Here is an 18,061-nt window from a genome sequence, read left to right on the forward strand (position 1 = left end):
GTCTTTCCAAGGATAATTAAGCACTTTTAAGTAAACTCTTTAAAACAATATCTACTTGCAAATTATTTTTCGAAAATAAAAGTTGAAAATTAAACAGAAACATATAAAAGTTTAAATTCTCAGTATGAAATTACTCGATGACAGTTTAAAGTAAATCAGCATTCCATATGATTAAGTAATTGATTTAGTAAATAAGTACCTTTATGGTAACAAAACTATTGGTTACATGTTACATGTATTAGTGATTCATGCCCTAAAAATGTAATTTTTAAAGAATGTAAACTTTATTATGTTTTTTTCATCACTCAAAAGGTACTACTCACAGAATGTTTTCTTCTCCTCTTTTAAGTTGAACAATTTTAAAGAATGATGTATGATTATATAAATGTATAATATAAATCAAAAAACTAATTAACAGAGTATATGATAACTTACTTAGTACCGGTATATAGTATTATCTATAGTATGGTATATACACTAATATATTCTACTAAAGATATAAACACAGAACATGTGTTCAAAGGTGACCAATGAAACAATTACTATATTGTTAATAATGAACAGATGACACATTTTCTATAAATAAAAATAGCAAAAAAGGAAGCCATGCTGTTAAAAATTTGATCCTGAAAAATGTTGTCTTTTTTCCAAAAGTGATAGAAGTTTGGAAAATAAAAATTACCCTATTGGTAACTTGTAACAAAGGAATGTGTCTCGTAGGTCATGAGTTCCTGCTTGTGTTTATTCAGGTGGAACGAATGTGGAAGGTATATATACCCTAATGTTGATATCAGAGATTAAAAAAATTACATGGTATATGGCAATGCAAAAGGAATACACCCTTGTATTGATATTAGAGATAAAAAACATACATGTATATGGCATATGGCAATGCAAAGGGTATATTTATCCTAGTGTTGATATCAGAGATAAAAAAAAATATGACGAATGTTTTTTAATTGTGTTCAGCTTTGAAATTTGTTATGGTTTTAACGTACCCCGGTAGTTGTATGTTTTTTAATGTAGTGGTATATGATAAAGACAATTTCAATCATAAATACTGGTTTGAAATATAAAACAGAGAAGAATAGAATGGTTAACAAGAACATGTAATGGCTATGAAAAATTACAAAAGATATACTGGGCTATTTGTCCACTTTTCATAAACTGCTGATAACCTTTGCAAATTTTTAATGATTTTCATCATTTCCAAAATTGATGTCCATACATTTAATCACATAATGAATTTCCGTTCGTTACTTTCCTCTGAGGACAAGAATTTCTGAATCAAACTTCTTTTAACTAATTATTTACATATATCTGATTTTCTTCACAATACCATTGGAACACTCAACAACAAAGACATTGCCTCTGGTGTCTGCACATAAGTCCCATGGCAGCTTTAGAAGACCATTATCAATGAAACTAAGGAACTGTCCATCCTGATCCAGGATGTGGATACAGTTGTTGTCACAGTCTGCTGTCAGGATCTGACTCTGATTGTCTGTAGTGATGCCGACTGGACCAAAGGATCCCTTAGAAATAGAGGGAGAACCTTCGGTATACGGTTATTTATCTCACAAAAACAACTCTGCGTCATGTATAAGTAATTTACATTTACAGATTTTACACGCTGTGTACTCAGGATTTTTTAAATATTAAACTCTAGATATTTGTAAACAAATATTTATTTACTTTTGTCAAATTATATATCATTTTTTATAACACCCCACCCAAAGCTATAATAATAATGAACATTATCTAGGGTCATATATCATAGGCTTAGCCACCCCCCTTTTTTTTTACAATGATATACATAATATAGGGCTCATTAGGCCAGAAAATTGGGGCTTACGTTTTTGTGTTGGATTGTATATTTTAAAACCACCACAACTGCTTTGGCCTTATTGTCAGCAACACAGATGTCCAAGTTTCTGTTCTCACTAATGCATTTACAGTAACCAAGCGAGAATAGAGTTTTATGGTCGCTATCAAACTGAATTGTTTGTTTCTGTGTAGATCCAGAGTAACGGACAACCTTAGCTTGTTCACCATTTTCGCTGACCATAGATACCAAAATGTCTTCAGATGAGGTATTACAGACATTGTAAGGTATCCACCCCTGTAGTCTGATAACTTCCTGTATCTGTTCATTCTTCACTATGTTAACCGTTCTTGTATCAGGGTCAGAATAAACAAGATCCCCTCTCCTTGTGACCGCTATGTCACGTGGTGACTTTCTCGACTTGGTTCTAATTGATTTTATTAGTTTGCCCTGGAGGCTGTACAGTTTCATGATATTGTCGGACCCACCTGTCCAGATTTCTTCATCACTGAGACAGGTAACACTGTGTAGCAAGTACTCATTTCCAGTGTCTATGCTGGTGAGGAACTCTGGTTCTTCAAGCAGTGGTGTCATTCGAGGAGAGGATACAACTTCTGTCTTTGTGGTTTGGTCATTCTCTTCTGTTGAAATGGATAATGGCGACAAAGAACCAAATAAATGAGAACATTGATCTGGATTAACATTTTCAGTAAACACCGGAAACTCAACTTTTGGATTGGATGGAAGATTGGTGAATTTTTCTGCTTCTATCTCATATGAAAGTGATTTTGAAACTTCCTTGGATTGTAAAATATCCTCAATTTCTGAAATATACAGTTTGACATCAGCAATAAGTTTCTTTGTATCATCTAGATTTTTATTCAGTGTGTCCCTATGCTGGATTCTCATCTCGTTAATTTCGTCTTTGTTTTTCTGAATAGCAATGTCAACTTTTCTTCGCCATTCTTCTCCATGCTGTGTGACTTCCGATGTAAGTTTTTCATATTTTCCGTCTATTTCATCTAACTGGGTTTCAATATCACTAACTCTTTCCTCCAACTTTGGATAAACTGTTTCCTGCAATCTTTTCCTTTCCTTTTCAATAACTTCATTCTTTGAGTTTACTAAATCCTTTACGCTTGTTATATGATGTCTTTTATGTTTTTCAGACATTACACATTTTGGACACGTCGGGATGTTGCAATCATCACAATACATTTCGCAATTTTCTTCAGAATGGGTTTGGCACTGAGGGTATACAAGTTTGGATCTCCTCAAATCAAAAAGTACAAATCATGCTTTTTAGATGCATCAAAGATGTGCTTTCCAACACAACCCATACACAAATTCATTGAACACAAATTACAAAACAGTTGTACAAAGGTCACATCTAATGATTTCCTGAGCACGAATACTGGGATCCATTTTGTAGATTTTTGCTTTGGTTCTGTTATATATAATAAGTCTATGACTAAAATGACCATAAAAATTCATGAAATAAAAGAGAAGTATATAAAGTACTTAGGCTAGAAAAAAAAAATTATACATACATGAAATTATTCCTGCTTTAGCAGTGAAACTCTTCTCAATCAATAAAAAAAAACACCCCTATTTAATCTTATCATCATTATTATCTACATTGAAATAATATCAGTTGATTATTTAATCATTATGTGCATGTAGCAGGTGTAAAGGACACAGTGTACATTAATGTTATAATCAACTCAAATGTAAATTGATAACACAGTGTTCCACTTTTAAACATTTCAAACTATTTATGCGATAGATTATTATTGTATTTATATAAGATTGAAATAAAGGATAAATCAACATTGACATCATCAGTACACAAAAACATTTCGTAATTCTGCGATTGGGTAGTGAAAGGTCGCAACTAAGTTCATTTTCCGAGTATGATTAACTCGCATTGATCAATATTTTAATGAAGTACGAAATATTTTATTTAACCATGGGAGAGGATCGTATATTTTGGCCTTGGTTTACGGCGATGAATGGTGTTTTTCATTCTATGTATTAGGCCATTTTTTGGCACACTGCATTTTTTTTTTAAGGATTTATCTTTCGCCCAATCAGGACAAGAAGCACACATTGATTGTGACCTGTAGGCAAGGGATGTTCATTCCTCAGTGGCACCAGATCTCACTGCTTATGTTTTTAGAGGTCCGTGTTTGCTGTTCTCCAAATCTGTATTGTTTTGAGCCTGAAAACTGATAATTATCTTCATATTTCAAATGTTGGAGACGGCGTATGGATCTATGATCATTTGTGTCATTCTTTTCTTATATACAGTAAAACTCGGTAATATAGAAGTCACGGGGACCTATAAAATTACTTCGCTATATCCATAATTCGTTATATCCGTATAAGGAATACGTTAAGTTCACATAGCTGGGGATCCAAGATAACTTCGGTATATTCGTGAATTCGCTATATTCGTGTTCGTACTAAACGAGTTTTACTGTAGCATATTTAATAGAAAAATAATTATTAAAAAGTCTTCAATCTGGTTAGTAATTCAAAACTGGAAACTTAAAAATAGTACATACAACAAAAAGGATTCTAATGTATATTACTTAAAAAAAATCAACAAAGTTTCAATACAGTTAAAACATGACCTACATGTACATCATAATACATCAATTGAACAGTTCGCTGCCTACAGTTCAAAGTGTAAATTATAAAAGTATCAACACTACTTTCGACGATCCATTTACAGACTACTCGTATTTGACTGGCAACCTGTGTTAATAAAAGTTCTTTCCCGATCAAGACAAGGAGTACATGGTGGGTGTTACAGGTCGGCAGGGGATGCTTACTCCTCCATGACACCTGACCCCAACTATGATGTTTTAGAGTTCTGTGTCTACCCTGCTCCAATTTTGTTGTTAAATGAAAGTTAGAGTCTGAAGAGTATTGGTTATATATATCCACATTTTTCGTTTAATTTTTCATCTGCTGAGGTAGGCAATATGTTAGATTGATACTAAAGGTATTTGCCAAATAATCAGTACAAATTCAAGGATATTTTGTGAGAGTATGGTTCGATACATTTATTGTTGTATAACATCTTTTATTTCATTTGTTCATCTGAACATTTTTGTTTTAAGTAAAATAGATAGGCCGACAAATCTTTCCTAGAAAATCTTAATTGTAGGCATATGCTCTATGATGATATTCTTGATTATTCTAATCTACTACACTGTGATACATGCTTTAGGTGTGTATAAAATACTTGTTTGCCAAAATGTCGATTTGCTAAAATAAGTTTCGTTTTCTATCAAAACATTTTCGGAAAATTTTGAATTATTCCTAGGATTTCTTCTTTTTTTACAACAAATGCATGGTTTAGTTGCCAGTCAAAATAATAAATACATGTATGAAAAAATTTGGAAACAAGCCAAATAAAAAAAAACTCTTAATTTCTTAATTTCTACTGGTGATACCGTAGTAAAATATGAAATCAAATTATTAAAACAGTAAATCAATCAAAATGTTTATCATCAGTGCAGATTGATATAATGCAAAAAAAATCCGTATATTGTTATTCAGTTATCATACAATGTCGCATTATTTCTTAGAGACTCTTTGATACACTCGTTTTCCGACAACCAAAGGCGACAATAGAATAAACTCTATCAGTTCCATCAGAGTCAACAGACTAGCGCCGAGAAATATTCCCATCTGACCACCTAAAATACCTGTAAATGTAAATCATTCATAATAATTTTATTTTAATTTCATTAAAAGTAAAATAAAATCTTGATAAAAGAAACGAATGAACTCGCTCATAGATTATGTCTTATATTAATATGTGAATTTTTATAACTTTTTTTCTATTTTCAAGATTTCATGTCATGGAGCTGGTCTTCAGTAAGTTCTGTTTTTCATCTCAAACCTTTGGATTCAATGCCGAGTCACGATCGACTCTTTCTTGTTTTTGCGATATGGATAATGAAAAATAATATACTAGATACACATTAAATTTCAATTGTTAGGTTTTTCAAAACAACATTACATTTCACTATTATAATTTCTTCCAAGCTGAGGGTGGAATAAGAGTAGCTGCATTTTATAACGACAAAAGTATTGCAAAAACAGTTTAATACTACATGTACTACCGGCATAACAATCCAGGTAATTTAATTATTATCAAAATAATTTAATGCACTGCGTAACAAATGAATGACGTACCCACAATATCTCCAAAACTGTATTCCGGTACCTGTTCCACTTTCAAGTATCCCAAGGACTCGAAATAAATTGCTAGTTCCATATAGGTGTCCCTGTGATCACAGGTTAATAAAAAGTGAACAAAAGTCTAATATATTTCAAACTTTTCTATAGCTATGTATCAATGGATTTCAAATTCTCACTTTTACCAGATATCAAATTTTGCTTTACAATGTCTTTTACTAGAAATCAGACGTAACTAGATAGCAAGTTTTATCAGATACCAAACTGTCTATTACTTAATTATACACGTAATACTTTCATAAATTATATATACTGGGTTAATTTCGCCCTGTGTTGCACTTGCAGACAATTTCGAAATGTTTGATTTTCGCCCAATTTAAAGCCTATTTAAGACATATTTCTGTAATCCTTGAATTCGTCCATTATTTATTTGCACAACTGTGAGTAAAGCGCAGGAGCGAAAATAAAACTGGAGCGAACATTTCTATCGTACAGTATACATCAATGTCGTTTCCCTCATCGGTATATGAAACCTTCATTGTTATTTGACATCAAATAAATCGATATATTTAAACAATGTTCTTCAGAATAAAACTAGGAAATATTCTCCTTCTACGTTCACTTCGTTCATCTCTTCATTCTCCTTTCTTTTTTCGTGAAGACCATTATGCAATTAAATACTTTCACGACAAAATAAAAATAAAATAAAATATATAACACTCAATTAATTAATTTAATTAATAATCAAAAGCACTTACCGAAAATTGGTAAATCCCATTTGAGAGAGAACGGCCTGGTAATTCATAGCGGGAAAATATCCTGTTGATAATCGTGCGTAATATTCACTGTACTCACATTCGACTGTGCATGCGCAAAGATGTTGGGCGGTGCTATTTTTGTCAAATTTCTCTGTTAAGACAAGGCAACAAAACTGAAAATTTTTTTATTGATTAATTCTTAATAATTATCAATAATCTATTATTTATTAATAAACAATTAATCACTAAATTAATAATAATTTATAATGATTTTTTTTAAATAGTTACACTTTATCAATTATATAAAAATGCTCATTTTAAAGAAAACAGTGAAATTCAATGCATGTAATAAGGATGTGAATATGTTGAAGTCCTTAAACAAATTTAAAAAAAAAAGGTAGAAGTCAAATCTTTTCTCGTACCGCTTTCAACATCGTAGCACGTTGACATTTTTGCAAGCGAACATATGGTTTCTTTTCCTGCAAAGAAAAGAATTTCAAAAGTACTAGAATTGGTTATGTTTCTCTCCAAAAAATACAGTAAATTCTTTACCAGGATTACACAGAATCGTGTTTCCCGTCTATAAACAGAAATCTAGCTTAGACAAAAATACAGCTAAATGATGAGATGAAATATGTGGATATAACGAACAGTATTCCTGCTTAAAAGATCATGAAACATTACAAAACACCAGCAGGACAAACAAAGACCTCTAAAACATCAGAGGTGGGATGGGATCAGATGCCATGTGGAATTGAGCATCCTCTGCCGACCGGTGACACCAGCCGCATCACATTTTAACGAATGAAGAATAAATGAAGAATAAAAAGATTTTTTTCAATGAATTTCAACTGCAGTACTAGTACTTCAAATTGTTTTCGATATTTAAGGATAACTCACGAACTAGTAGAAACATGAAAAAATCCATCGATCGACAATTCAATGGCCTAACAATTACATTTTTGATTGTTCTTGAGATATTTCACAATTAATAATTTATCCTTTATTTTTAAAGGCATTGAATAACAAGAATTTAAATAATAGAATAATAGAATTTGTTTGTTGTGCCTCGAGGTATGGTTGTATGACATAACAAACAAGCCGCACATATATAAAAACTCACATTCATGCTATGCAGAACTAAACATGTACATGTGCCAAACTGGAATTTATAACTTACAAACATAAGCGAATTTAAATTAAACATTCCCATACATACCCATACATACCTTTATCAAATGGTGACCTGCATCCACATAGTTTGATCACGTGATTTTGTTTACACTCCATCATGCACGCGCTTTTGCTGTACACGTCATAGAGCGTCAGTGGATTTGTAAAGGCTGCAGATTTTGTGTTCAGACAGAACTGGTCTCCATTTATCTTATATGGGCTTGGCAAGTAATGATACTTCATAAACGAAAGAAAAAAAGTTATAGAGTCTTTCATCTTAATCAAATGTTACTTTGCAAAGATTAAAGCTTCATTCTAACTTATAGATAAATCAACCAAGAGAAATCAAGTAGAGGTAAAGCTTCGTTTTAACTAATAATAGATAAATCAACCTAGAAAAATTAAGTTGACATCTGTATATCTGTTCAATAAAAATTAGTATCTGTTAAAATGACAATAACAATCAAGCAGATTCATGGAAATAAATTGATTAATGTTGAATATGATCTTGATCTTGTTTGTATTCTTACGCCATGATCGTATGGCCTGTAATTATAAGTTTACACATTTTGTTGCTCTTTTGTAATCAATAAACAATATGCATGTATCTTTATTTTAGGAGTTTTTTTTTTCAGAGGTACATTGATAGATAATTCTTTACTGGAAAACTGTATCCTGTTGAGTCTTTTTGTTTGAGAAAAGTTAAGACCTACTTCTGTTTTATGAATGGAGGCAAACGTAGAGAAGCCAGGAGAAATCATGAAGCCTTTGTCAACGACATCCGGTTCCTCGTTCTGATCATGGATTACAACCTGAACATAAAAACAATGTTAAAATAACAATGTGAAAACCAATATTTTTTCTCTGTGATAACTCTGAAAGTTAGTTGAATTGATTTCTTGATCATTCTACGGGAATGTATATATATCGCTTGCAGATACAATGGGAGATAAGGCCTAATATGCATGTAAATCGTTTCCAACTATTATTGATGCTGTACTAACTAAACAGAGATTCCTTAAATAACTCTCATCTTTTGAACGCATTTATAGACCTATTGACTAGTTGTCTCGACCTCTTTAAGTTAATTAATTGCAAGTATTGATATTCAATGTTTAAACTAATTTGCTGATTGATTTTTAATCGACGATTAATGAACATCATTGATAAAGCATTTTAAAGTACCGGGTACCTAACAAAAGCAATGGAAATCCCATTGATAAAATAAATACCTTGAGGGACTAATTATTAAAAATAATAAAGATTTCATTGATTAACTGTCCCTAAATATTACAAATGTTATCGTAAGGAATTAATACCCTTGATCATTTTGACATTCTGGTCATAATGAATGCATGTCAATATTTAAAATATCATTCAGGCAACAATCTTGTTAATTATAATAAGGTTGGTCTAACTGTTCATGATTTTATTTCAACGCAGATCTATCTGTTCAAAGACAAACATCGTACGTAGATGTCATGTTTTGAGCCTTCAACAAAAAAAAACATAAGGAATATTATATAAAGATATCATAAAGAGCTCCAGATTTCCAAAATTCCATATACTAACGGTTTCTTGAAACCTATTGGTGTTCGATTTAGATTTCCGTATTTTTAGTTTACTGAATATTGGGGGGGGGGGGGGTCACAAGATAAAATTTATTATGAGAGTGTGTTTGTTTGAATATTTTTTTTTGTTTCTGTCTTTGAGTTTTTATATTTCACAGTTAGACGGAGAAGACGATTGTATCTTTTAAAGAAAGAAATTAGTTTCACGGTATCTAGTTCTCATCAAATTATATTATAAGTTTAGTAACAGAGTTCTTTATTCACTTTATTCTATATTGAGGCTATTGATGTAAATATTCACATAATTATCCTTTCAAGTTATCCCGTTGATGTGGCTGTAGACAAACACAAAAAAAAATATAGGCTTAAAAGGTAAATATCCTAGTATATCATATTTATTAACTCATCCAATTCGTTCTGTAAATAAATCTCAAAGAATGCACCGAATGACTTCAAATTGGATTGCGTTTATATTTCTGAAAATAATATTGTCAGTAAATGCTGCAATGAATTTTCTGAAAGGCTTTCAAGTACCCCGGTAATTTAGTGAATGAAATAAAAATACTATTATTTCATAGTTAAGAGTACCTTTGAATACACTCCGATTAGTTTTTATAGGATATTAGAAAAGCATTAAAGAAGGGGAAACTATTATAATAAATAGAACGTTGCTTCTGTTTATCTAAACTTCAGGAACTCAGTTTCTCCGTTCTGTCCAGCAGCCTGTCATATCAGTATTCAATGAATTATGTTTACGACTGTAAACACTTAATCTTTTCAACTGTTGTCACATTAAATGAAAAATATGGAGATAACGAACCGTATTCAAGCTCAGACGTGTATTAAACAATACAAATTAAGAGCAGACCAAACATGAACCTCCAAAACATCAGATGTGGAATCAGGTGCAATGGAGGAATAAGAATCCCCTGCCGACAGGTCACACCTGCCGTGTATTCCTTGTCATAATCGGGGAACACCGGAATTATTAACCAAAAAAGTTATTTATGCATGTCCAGATAAAAATAATATGAATGCGAAACTATATATGATAATGGTAATAAATAAGACAATTTAAGTACATGTAATAAAAAATAGATTAAAACGATCTTGGCCAATATATATACCATAATCCTTTTTTATGTATACCTTTATTCCCGCAGCCATGATATCGTTGTAGACAAAGTTCTGTTGATCAACCTTGAGATATAGCTGTAAACCTGACGAGCTTCCGGTTCGTGATGTCACAATGTGATTATTTTCTTCAACATACTCCCGACTATTAAATGTGTAACAAACTCCTAATTTTGTAACAATTGGTTTCATCACGTCATGACAATCTTTTGACTCTCCCTCAAAGAAGCAGTAAAGAAATAAATCTTCTACTTTGTTCGATGTTTCATTTACCCATGATGCATTTCGTGGAAGATGGTAGTCCGAATATTCTGATTGGCTTAAATTCAACCTAGGAAAAAAGCCACCAATCACACTCTCCGTTAGAAGAAAGTATTCAAGATTGAGGATCTTGGGAAGGGCTTCTCTCTTTAATGAAGAAGCGCTGCAGAGAGTGACGGCCGGAAATTTTACACTACTTTCCGTCTGCACATGAGTGTTGGTGATGGTTGGATATTTGAAGTAGTTGGTAAATTGCTCATACGTCGTGTACACCAGGAATGATCCCATAGCAAGCAATGCAACGGCCCATATACCACTGTTAAGAAAAAGCACATATATTGTAAAGCTTTAGTATATTACTGAGAAATCACGAATTTTCGTTGGGAGTTTATTTTCGTTGTTTTCGGGTATGGAGAAACCCTCAAATTCATGACCACAACGAAATGTAAAATTCCAAATGCATTACTACTCAACAATTCTCCAACCACGAAATAAAACAAACGAAAATTCGACCCTACGAAGTCTGTTTAATTAAATCGAGTGATTTGTCCTTTCTTAAACATTCAAAAAAGAATGTACATGTGTGACGCATTTGTGAAATATAAAAACGAAAATTGCTCCTTTGCACTACACAAGATACTTGTCCATTTTTTTGTTTTGTTTTACCTATTACATCATGACGTTCAAAGACTTAAAAAAAACATTTTTACGTTGGAAAAAAAATTAAATTCATATATTCCAAATAGGACTATCTACTCATTAATTAGTGGTATATTTTTGTTCTTTTGTATTCTATTTAACAGTTGGTATTGAATACTATGATAAAGTCAAATTATGTGAGTGTATAGTTGTTTGGTACTAGAGTCATTTGATCTCACTTCAGACGAAACAGAGGTTGAAATTCAGGATGCAATAACATTAATAAAATATGAGATGAAGGCTTCAAACGGTCATCAATGTTGACAAGTAGTGATATGAGAGTTGATTGATTTGGCATAAGGTATCATTTAAATCAGTAAATTGAGATAGGTGTTGTTTAATAGAAACTGAATCCCACTTTAATAGATTCGTATAACTCTACAGAATTCAAAGATGGTAATAAATCAAGATCAACTAAACTGGAAATGCAATTCAAGATATTTTAAGGATAAGGTAGAGACCAACATCTTTGGATTTTTTTCTATTTCAATTTCAATATTTGGGAATTAACATGTGTTTTTGGCTATAAGTACATTTGAAAACAATAATTTTATACAATGGGTAGCCTATGTCAAAAAGATATAGGAAAATCGACCCTTTGGTATTTTAATGACACTCGCAAAATACGGCTACAATTTTAATATAAGCATTCATATCGAAAAACTTCATGTACGCACTTCATAACATATCATAACCCTATAACTATAGTTTTGCTGGACTGCTGGTGACGTAAATATTGTTAATAATGAAGATCTGAGAACATTTATTTTCAAGGGTCCTAATTATAGAAAATCCCGATCCTTCAACTGGCGTCGGAATTACATAAATATTATGAATTTTGTTGAAGATTACGCCAGGCGATGGGCCATGCAGATATGAAAAACAAGACGTTGACACTTCGTCAGAATGAATAAAATGTTCCAGATCTATGTTACAATCTCGTATTAAAAAGTTTAGGGGTAATAAGAATACCATCTATATCCTCCTGTATTCAATAATCCAGAAGTGAAACAAAAATTAGACAGATTACATGATCAATACGTACTGGTCCCTGCTGACACAGCAGGTAACAACATTGTCTTCGTTTGTAAGGCTCATTATATAAACTGCATTTTAGAAAAACTTTGATTTAATTCTACAAGTGGTAGTCCAACTTATGCTCATAGTTCCCTTTCTAAGGCAGGCATTCTTCTAAATCATGTGTCAGTTTTGAATATTTTTAAGATCCCAAGGAACCATGCAAATTGAATATGAACTACCATATCTATATTGGATTCCGAAACTTAATAAGAATCCTCACATACAAAGATACATAGTAGGTTCCAGTAAAATTTCAACCAAGCCTCTTTCTTTACTCTTCACTAAGATAATAACAGTAATGAAGTAAAAACTTCAAGAGTACTCTGTGCAACAATATTCAAGAAGTGGTGTAAATCAAATGTGGATACTTAATAATCCCCAAGAACTTTTGAACAATTTGAAATCACAAGATTTTACCAAAATCAACAGCTTTTCAACTTTATACAAAACTATTTCGAGGGATTAAGGTAGTCCGATCCTCAGGTTTATAAAATTAGCAGTTAAGTAATCAAAAATACTCATAAAAGTATCTCTGAATCCATAAAGTTAGGTAAATTTATCCACAGTTTTTCTTTAAAGTTAAACATTAAAGTTAATCATATTATATAGGGAAAATTGTCAATTCTCCAATATTTTTGCAGAAAAAGCGAATTGGAATATCAGCAATGCATTTTTTAATCGCAAATTGATCAACAAATATATTTTAAGTTAAAAAACGATAGGTATCCAAGCATTCAGAGAAATTGTCATGATTTTTTATACTTATTTGGTATTCTTTATCTTGTATTTCCGTCATGTATTCTATAATACATAGTGTAAAAGGTTTTTGCTATCATTGCTAGACACCACAAATCACTGACACTTCTTATTTTATATCATGATAATAGCATCAAATTGGTATCTAAGGCTGGATTCAAGAAAATCTTATTTCTCTAAAACTGTATTGATTTTTTTTTCTCTTATAGAGTACAAATGTCAACTTTTATGAGATTTTTTCTAAGACTTCCAAAAACATTGAATCTTATAAAGATGAATAAAATGAAAATTGTTGCATGTAAAAATTTCATTTTCAAGCTTCATTTTGATGTATTTCAAATCAAATATTAATTTTTGGAGTAATCCTTCCTGGCTGAGGATCGGATATCCTTAATTAAAGTCCTGGTTTTTGATAGCATTGACAGCTGCTTTTACAATAAAAAGGGAACTAGTAAATTTACTTACCTTGTCATTGGACATTTAAAAATTATTTTGTTAAAAAACATTTTGATTATACACACAAACACACTGAAGTTGACATGAAAAAAATGCTTACGTTAATGATTGACAATATCTATCGTATGTGGTTTTTGGAGATCAGGTCTTGCAACAATCTATTTGAATTCCCATGGGTACCTATTGCGCCCTGTTATTAGCAGACCTATTTTGTATTCATATGAAGCAGAACTTGTCCAAAATCCTATACGTGAAAAGAACAAACACTTGCTGTGGCCTTCAAATCGACATTCAGATATATCGACGACGTATTGTCAATTAACAATGGAATTTCCATTCTCATGTCGATACGATATACCTCGGTGAGTTTGAGATAAAAGATAAAAGATGGTAAAGTAACAACCAAACTCTGTGATTAAAGTGATGACTTATACTTTTCAATCGCCAACTTCCATTACTTATGCAGCAATATACATGTACCTTCATCACCTGCATACAGAGTTTATATATCTCAGTTGATTCGATACGCAAGAGAATGCTCTACGTATGAACAATTTCTAAATCAAGGAAAATTACTAACAAACAAATTGATGAAACAAGAAAGTCAGTAGTCTCTTTTAAAGTCATTATTTCGAAAATTCTATGGCCGATACAATGACCTTATCAGCAAATACAATTTATCATGGAGTCAAATGCTTACTGACGTTTTTCATACAAATTGTTAGTCCATTATTTATAAAATGAATTGACGACAGATTTTTCCATTATTTTCCGATCATGACAAGGAGTACATGGTGGGTGTGTCCGGTCAGCAGGGGATGCTTACTCCTCCATGGCACCTGATTCCACCTCTGATGTTATGGAAGTCCATGTTTGCTCTGGTCCTATTATGTATTGTTTTCTGGACTTTTGATCTTGAATACTGATCGTTATCTCCACATGTTCCCGATTTGTATTGTTTTAAATTGATTTGTGAGTTTGATTACTATTCGTTATCCTCATGATCCTTGTATGTCTTCGGATTCAACATTTGCCCTTTAATTCTTTTACAATTTATATATTAGAAAGTCGATGCTTACCATCGTAGCCTGTATCGCTGTCTAAGATTGGCATTTTTCAGTCCGTGCATCGTCGTGTTGTCCCGGAAGTCATTCCAGAGTTCCTGTATGTTCCCATCATCCGGACATATCTTTTCGCTCTCATTTACCACGGGTCCATCAATTACTTCCGGTTCCGGAAGCGTTTGATTTGGATTATCCGAAACATGAAACACGTGAGGACTAATTTTTCTCACATCTTGATTTCTTTTATTTCCCGTGTTTGTTAAAGGTTGGACAAGTATAGTCTTCATTTTGTTTTACACCTAAAATTAAAGTTTTATGTCACATGTATTTCCAAAGAATTTTTATATTGATCCGTAATGAAATGAAAAACTCGTCTTCTAAGTTTAAGAATAAGATATAATAATTTAGGATAAACAGCATACTTTGTTGAATGATATTTGCTATGTATGGTTAACAAATAGATAAAACTTCTGTGACAACTGAAAGAAAAGAAAAGAAAACATTATTTACTCAATAAACTTCACACGCCTTCTTATTCTAAATTTCGTTGTTTATTTCTAAAAATTGGAAATCAAATTTGGCAATAGTATTTTTTTCTCAAATTATTGAAATAAAGTAGTTAAGGAGGCTTGGGGTTAACAAATTATTGAAATTAACCATCAGATTTAACTTATTTTTTTATGATATCTAAAGCTGTCAAATATCATTTTGCAATACATTTAAGTTTTAAAACTAATTTTTTATATATGGTATCTTAAGCTGTCAACTATCATTTGACAAATAGAAATTTCATACAATTTAATTTTAAAATTTGATCATTTTTGTATATCTTTATATGGAGCTCTTCTTCTAAAAAAGGTCAAGACAGGAGGTCTGAAAATGGCCACAACCCCCAGCCCATTTAAGTAAAATATAGCTTTTTAAACTTTACCATTGCCATTAAATTGATCTATATAAGATAAGGAAAAAAATCTTTTTATCTATTAAATCCTGTTTTCCCATTTTAAATTTATTTTACAATTATGCTGAAAAAACTAAATTTTTTATAATATACTGTTTAAATATTCATATTACCTGTATCTTCATTGCATACTTGAAACTATTTCCTGGATCCAACTGAAGAGAAGGAATGGACAGATCCACTCAGATTCCAGGACATTTAAGCATTGTAAATTAAAATTAGAGCTAAGCCTTATTGATTTACAGGTTTGAGTAATAGACGAATCTATTTGATACAAACAGGGCTTGATTGTCGTTTCAAATATTTGCCTCCGCCGTAATTGATTGGTTAATTAAGCGGATCATCCAAAAACACTGACCATTGAAATCAATTTTAAAAGAAAACATCTTTGATGTTACAATAATACTTTTTTCTGCATTCATTACATTCAGTTAAAAGTTTTGTTTGGTTAAAGGACTACATTAGCAATGTTACAATAATACGCTCGTGGATCTGTAACATTTGAATTGTTTGTTTTGTTTTTCACAATTACATTTATGATATTGCAAAAAAACCTTTATGCATTATTAACAATAAAAATGTTAAGTTTTTTGCAGAACTACAAATAATGCCTTTATGTATCATTGACGGTAAAGCGTTTGCATGTTTAAAGACCTATATTTTTACATATCTTACAGACAATACAAGAAATTGATCTGTTAGGATAATGTGAGAAAGTAATAATAAAAGTATTTGTTCCATTAATTAAGATGCATTTACCGTTGGCATTCTTTGTCGTTTAATACACATGCAGAAATGTTGTTTTACAATGCAAAAGATCGACAGCTTTTAAAAAATACTTAATTGTAGACTGAATTAATTAGCAAGGAAAAAGATCGTTCACTGTTCAGACGCAGTGAATGCCGAGTATAGGGTTGGTATGAATAAAACTTCTAAAAATCATTTAGCAAATACTAAAATACAATTTTTAGCTGCTAAGCAAATTCGTAATTGAAATTTTACTTCTTGTTTATCATGCTTCATAAAAGGTTTCAGCTCTTTGTTTCTATGCTCAGTAAAGGATTTAAGTTAAAGGGGTCTTTACCTGTCTTTCTTGGCCTATGGCTAAAAATGCTGGAGTCGCCCATGTTATGCAAATTATCCCGCGTTTCCAACTCTCGTTGATGCTCTTACATACACTACAAACTAGACAGTAACTAGAAAACTGACCAGTCAGCAAGGGCCCCGCCATGGGGTAGAATTACAAGGGTGCAGCTTATGGAATGATTTAAAAATATATGACTAATAAGAAACAACAACTGTATTCTTAAAATTTCAAGATATTTCCTGAATATCCAAAAACCTGTAAATAATATCCTTCTATGTATTTTACATAAGGCAGTAAAGAACAACTCAACACTGAATGTATATCTAAACAATAATGAAGCTTGTGTTATATAAAATGCCAGCCTTCAATGAATGCAAATACATATCATGAAGGCTTGACCTTAACTTCAAAAACAAACGGCAGTTGCAGACAAAGGTTTTCATTAATCTTAAAGAGAAAGATAAAGATAAGCCTTCTAATTTTTCTGCAGCAGACTAGATAATTAATACCAAGGGATTAATTGTACTTCTCTCTCATCACCTTCTTCTTAATTTATAATAAGAACTTTTTCAGTGATGATAGAATGAGGTTTTTATCCTACTGCCTTAAAAATTAATACTCTTGAATTTTCATGAAGCAAAAAAAAAAAAGTAATAAAAATAAAATAAATAAATAAAAATATGTCTTCTTTAATCTATTTCTTGTTTTTAGAACTTAATGAAATCAGAACTCATTGTGTAGGGTATTTCAACAAAAATAAAGTAAAAACATTAATTTTATACTTCAATCAACATTTCAGAGTGTTCATAGCATTCCAAATGGACTTAACTTCAAAACAAACTTCATTTGCAGACAGAGGTGGTAATTAATCTCAATGTGACAGATAAAGATAATGCTTTGGATTTTCTTCAGGAGGAAAGCTAATTTATCTCTCTTTGCCAATTCATTATTATATAAAGTTAAAGAATCTACCCCACCACCCAAGCTCCAAACCAGAGGACATAGAGAAACAAACTTAGCA

At 31.5% G+C, this 18,061-nt stretch overlaps 1 protein-coding gene across 1 annotated transcript; it reads right to left on the bottom strand.

Moving 5' to 3' along the window:
• Positions 1 to 5,282: 5,282 nt before the first annotated feature.
• LOC134272297 (acid-sensing ion channel 4-B-like) lies at positions 5,283 to 15,279 on the bottom strand. Its single transcript, XM_062754542.1, has 8 exons — positions 15,008 to 15,279; positions 10,692 to 11,253; positions 8,685 to 8,783; positions 8,028 to 8,208; positions 7,221 to 7,277; positions 6,799 to 6,949; positions 6,038 to 6,129; positions 5,283 to 5,544 (listed from the first exon to the last, which is right to left on the bottom strand). Exons 1-8 carry the CDS (start codon positions 15,277 to 15,279, stop codon positions 5,414 to 5,416), a joined length of 1,545 nt encoding a protein of 514 aa, XP_062610526.1. The 3' UTR covers positions 5,283 to 5,413.
• Positions 15,280 to 18,061: the final 2,782 nt, after the last annotated feature.

The sequence above is a fragment of the Saccostrea cucullata genome, unplaced genomic scaffold (genome assembly GCF_032062105.1).
Source record: "Saccostrea cucullata isolate Sc308-1 unplaced genomic scaffold, CSIRO_AGI_Scuc_v1 ctg2139, whole genome shotgun sequence".
Lineage (NCBI taxonomy): Eukaryota > Metazoa > Mollusca > Bivalvia > Ostreida > Ostreidae > Saccostrea > Saccostrea cuccullata.

Bases quoted from the DNA above. Each gene is read 5' to 3' on its own strand.
- LOC134272297 (XM_062754542.1), bottom strand. From the start codon at position 15,279: ATGAAGACTATACTTGTCCAACCTTTAACAAACACGGGAAATAAAAGA. The intron at 11,254-15,007 runs GTAAGCATCGAC...TTTTCTTAACAG, and splicing joins CAGCGATACAGGCTACGATG to TGGTATATGGGCCGTTGCAT. The intron at 5,545-6,037 runs GTACGTCATTCA...TTACATTTACAG, and splicing joins CAGTTTTGGAGATATTGTGG to GTATTTTAGGTGGTCAGATG.